The sequence below is a fragment of the Chiroxiphia lanceolata genome, chromosome 5 (assembly GCF_009829145.1).
Source record: "Chiroxiphia lanceolata isolate bChiLan1 chromosome 5, bChiLan1.pri, whole genome shotgun sequence".
Classification (NCBI taxonomy): Eukaryota; Metazoa; Chordata; class Aves; order Passeriformes; family Pipridae; genus Chiroxiphia; species Chiroxiphia lanceolata.
Genome location: NC_045641.1, coordinates 62887258 through 62892157, shown reverse-complemented (window position 1 = coordinate 62892157; position 4900 = coordinate 62887258). Strand labels below are relative to the sequence as shown.

At 57.0% G+C, this 4900-nt stretch overlaps 1 protein-coding gene across 1 annotated transcript; it reads left to right on the top strand.

Moving 5' to 3' along the window:
* TMEM121B (transmembrane protein 121B) lies at positions 1 to 4808 on the top strand. The gene is made up of 2 exons (XM_032688965.1): positions 1 to 175; positions 476 to 4808. The coding sequence occupies exons 1-2, from the start codon at positions 1 to 3 to the stop codon at positions 1540 to 1542; spliced, it is 1242 nt and encodes a 413-aa protein (XP_032544856.1). The 3' UTR covers positions 1543 to 4808.
* The last annotated feature ends 92 nt before the right edge of the window (positions 4809 to 4900 follow it).

The window sequence follows — 4900 nt, the reverse complement described above, 5'->3', positions numbered from 1 at the left end:
ATGCACCGCGCTGCCTCCAACCAGCGCTCGGTCTCCTCCTCCTCGGGCTCCTTCCAGCCGCCGCCGCCGCCGCCGCCGCCGCCGCCGCTGCCGCCGCACGCCGCCGACCGGCAGCCCCTCTTCCCGGGGGGCTCCAGCAGCGGCGGCAGCCGGCGGGGCTCGGGGTCGAGCTCGGGCTCGGCGCGGGCCCGCCGCCCCCGCAGCCCCCGCAGCAGCACCGAGGAAGAGGAGGAGGAAGAGGAGGAGGAGGAGGAGGAGGAGGACAGCATCAGCATCAGCAAGCCCCTGGTGCCGCCGCCCGCCACCCCGCTGCCCGCCGCCGCCTCGCCGCTCCCCAGCAGCAGCAGCAGCAGCGGCGGCGGCGGCGGCGGCGGCGGGAGCCCGGGCCGCAGCATGACGGCGGCGGAGCTCTACGGGGCGGCGGCAGCGGGCGGCGGGGCGGGGGGCGGCGGGGCGGCGGCGGGGGCGCTGCTGGGGCCCGGCGGGGCGGGGGGCGGTCGCCGCTGGGGCTTCCAGGCGCTGTCCCTGGTGCTGCTGCTGGGGCAGGGCGCGCTGCTGGACCTCTACCTGATCGCCGTCACCGACCTGTACTGGTGCAGCTGGATCGCCACCGACCTGGTGCTGGCGGCCGGCTGGGGCATCTTCTTCTGCCGCAACAGCCGGGCGCGCCGCCGGGAGCGGCCCCCGCCGCCCCCCGGGCCGCCGCCGCCGCACCCGCTGCTGCTGCACGGCCCCCCCGGCGGCCGCGGGGCCGGGGGCCGCGGGGCCGGGGTCCCCCCCCGCGGCGGCGACTTCGCCTACGCGCACCTCGCCTGGCTCATCTACTCCATCGCCTTCACGCCCAAGGCGGCGCTGATCCTGGGCACCTCCATCCTGGAGCTGATCGAGCTGCGTCTGCCGCTGGGCACCACCGGCTTCCGCATCACCCTGGCGCTGTCCGCGCCGCTGCTGTACTGCCTGCTGCGGGCCATCGGCACCGAGGGCGCCGGGCAGCTGCTCCTGCCGCCGCAGCCGCCGCCTCAGCACCGCGCCGCCGCCGCCTTCCTCGCCACCTGCCTCGACCTGCTCGACAGCTTCTCCCTTCTGGAGCTGGTGCTGCAGCCCGGGCGGCCGGCGCCGCTGCCCGCCCCGCTGCGCTACCTGCTCATCGCCGTCTACTTCCTCTGCCTGGCCTCGCCCGTGCTGTGGCTCTACGAGCTCAGCGCCGCCCGCCCGCCCGGGGCCGCCCGCCTCGCCCTGCACCTCCTGCTGCCCGCCGGGCTGCTGGACGCGCCGCTCCTGGCGCTCCGCTGCCTCCTGCTCCTGCGCTACCAGCAGCCGCTCTCCCTCTTCATGCTGAAGAACCTCTTCTTCCTGACCTGCCGCGGGCTGGAGGCGCTGGAGACCTGCTGCCTCCTCCGCCCCGTCACCGCCCCGCCGCCCGCCAAGTACGGCCCCGCCGCCGCCGCCCCCGCTGCCGCCCCGCTGGCCCACGGGCTCTCCGACGTGGACGTGGGACCCCACGGGTACGTGAACGCCTTGGCGGTCACCGCCCAGGGCTGAGCCCCCCTGGCCGCCGCCCCCGGAGGGGCTCCCGCCGCCTCCGGGTCCGCTCCCGGCAGAGTCTCTCTGCGTTTCTGCTCAGGTTCCTGTCTCCGTGGCCGAGCAGGGGAAGGGGACGTGGGCTTCCCTGTCAGACTCCCTCTCCTCTCCTCCCTTTCTCATGGACGAATCCAGCAGCGAAAGCTCCGCACAAACCCGACTACCTGCAGGAGCCTACGGATGACAGTTGTCCCCGGAAAACGCATCTGCCCTTCAGGACAGGACTTCTTCGAGTGCTTCTGTCTCTCCCCTGTCTGGAGGGTCCCATTCTTCCCCTCCCGCTCCCTGCCAGGACATTGTGTTGCATTGTGACCATAAAAGTTTAATTTTTCCTTTTCCTTCTAAACAACAGGGACCAGTGCATTTTGTCCCCTCTTTTAAGAACTCCTGCTGTCCACAACAATGAGATGCGACAGGGGCCTGACCAGCAGAGACGTTCCTCCGGGATGCAGGAAGGACAGAAGGAAGCACGCTTTGGCTTCTCTAGGTCTTGCAAAGCTGCTGCCTCTGTTTCCCAGGCCTTTGCATCCCAGCTGGGGAACCTCTGGAAGCACGCTGGCCGACTGGTCACTTCAAGCCCATGAGCCACCTTCTCCTAGCCAAAAATGTCTACCTCTGTGCTTCAACCTTTTGCATCTTACATTGACTTCACGTGCTGAAGAAACACGAATCCAGCATGGACATGAACCTGGGCTTAGGCCCCATTTCATAACCACCAAGACATTTATTTCTGGTGAGAACAGGGTTTACAGCAGCCTACTGCTTGCATCCCCAGGTGCTGGGGCTCTCATTTCTCTGTGAATATGCATGTTTATGGGATCAGCATTGGTTTTCTTTTTACACAGAGTGTAGGGTCTTCCTTTACACAGCCAGAAAGGCTGGAAAGATTTCCTCTGGCCCCCTTCCATGCCTGCTTGAGAGAGCAGAGACGGCAGCCTGCAAGCTGCCCCCTCTCAAACAGCAAAGCAGAGGACATTGGCGCTGCTCAGGGTGGGCCCCATGCTCAGTGAACCTCACTTTTCAGCACAGAAAGCACAGTGCTGCAGGAGCCCTCGAGGCAAAGGGGCTCCCCGAGCTTTGGTGAAAGCCCACGTATCAGCATCCTGTCCTCCTTGTGCATGTGGTTTAGGGTAGGCAGGGGAAAAACTTAATTGTTAGTAACCTCTCATAGAAACAGTTTTCTTTGGTTTTAAGCTCCATGAATGTTCGGTGGGGTTAAGGTCTGCTCTCCTGCCTGGCTGCAGCTGCTCCTGAAACCAGCCCCATGGGAGCAGGAGCACCAGGCCACATTTGGAGGAAGGACTTTGCCCCTCCCAGGCTTATGTTTTGTTATCTGGGCAAGACTGCAATAATTGTGAAAAATGACAGTTTCCTGTCCCAAATTTTTTTTTCAAGCTGTCCTGATGGGAAGGGGAAATAAAGCACAACCAACTGCTACCCAGAGCAGGACTGCAGGCACAGCCCAGACTTCTTCCGCACACACATTCATTCTCTCCTTCAGGGCTTGGGCTTCAGTGGGACTGAGCCTCTGTCCCACCTTCCTTTTCACAGAGTGGGATCAACTGCCTGCTCCAGTGGACTGCTACAACAAAATGTTTACAGTCTGGTAACTTCCAGCTCCCAGAGGCAGAAGCAGGGATGCCACGGGGCTCTTCTCCCCCAGCTCTCAGTGGCTGGTGGGTTTTGAGGGGCTAGAAAAGCCCCTGGAAGAGATGGGTCAATAGTGCTGTTCTGTTCAGAAGTGCAGCTAGGATGGGGGACTTGTTGCTCTCCTCCCGCCAAACGGAGAGTTGGCAAAGGCTAGGCTTAACTTTCCCACCAGTGCTTTATTACCTGAGCCCTTACGTGGGCAATTGTGTGAATTTTGGCCAGTGGCCTTTCTCTTCGGTAACTTCTTCTTGTCTGGACAATCTTGGTGCTGTGAGTGACTGTGATTGTAAAACTTGGTACTGTGAACTTTTCCTGTGTGATGTGAAATGTGTCGAGGGGATGCTAAGTTCCTGGCCAAAGGAGGTGTAACTACAGGTGTATTACGCTTGTACAGATATTTGTTTCCTTGCACCTTCCTTTTTCAGCATTAAGTAGACAGTAAAATCTCAGAAATAATTACTCAAGAGAGAATGAGGTGATACCTGAACCTAGGACTACTCCATGCTTCAGTCAAACAGCTGAAGAAATAAAAAATAAATCCCCAAACAACAAACACTGCCAAAAACAAGGTGAAGGAAAAAAAGCTATTCAACAACTGTTTTGCTGCTCCTATGGCCAACTTCACGATAGCATCGATATGCTGAAGTGTGAACATAGTTGAGACTCTAGAAGAATCACAGCAGAATTATTAACAAGTCTTACTTCAGTACCCCTTCATGGCACATAAAGTTGCTGTTTCAACATTGAGTGCCTTTTTCCAGTTAGGACATTATTGAGAAAAATGGCATATTTGAAATTTATCTGGCCACGGCATACTTAAACCATTGGCAGTGAAATCACAGTTCAACTCTGTCCGTGGATGAAAAGGTTGCCTGGGACAGACGACCCTGCAAAATGATGCTTCTGTTGAATAGAATTCCTTGGTAGAAAAAGTTGTTATTTGTGGTGCCATGGTTTCTAGGCTGGTAGTAGGTGTGCTGTTTGGAGAGTGTAAAGCTCTTGTAGTGGTTGGCTATACAGAAGCCTCCTTGCAACTAAAAGGGCACCTCTGCTGCTACTGCAATTACTTCCTACAGAAAACCATTTAAAGCTCTTCAATGTCTTGTTTATAAGCCTTCTCCACCTTTTGAATTCCCTTTTCTTTGGTAATTGAGCTCACTCTTCCATTTAAACCCCTCTGCCATGTAACAGATCTGTTTGCAGAAAAGAGAGATAGTGGTACTATTAAAGTAAAAGCAATACCTCTCTTGATGCACCTTGCACACCTACTGTATAATCTCCCAACATTAAATTACTGGTCCAGGTCAGTAACACTTTGCTAAACAAAATTGTGCCATACTAAGACGTAGGTCCCTTGGGATTCTGTCACAAGCCTTGTAACACTACTCAGTTATTTAGAATTTTATTGCTCTTTGTTTGCTATCCTGACAAAAGAGTTGACTACTCTCAGGAGGGGAAACTGAAGTGAGAGATAAGGCCTGTGGCTGATGGACACTTGGCATCCCCCTGGCATTAATTAGAACTTGTATTTTTTAAAAAGCAAGATTGTTAAAATAAAGTTAGAAACTTGTGACTGATTTTGTTCCTTTTTTTTTTTTTCCTTTAAGTCTTGCTGGGCTATTCAATTTTGTGTTCAGGGATCAAGAGATGCATTAAAGTTACTTGTTTT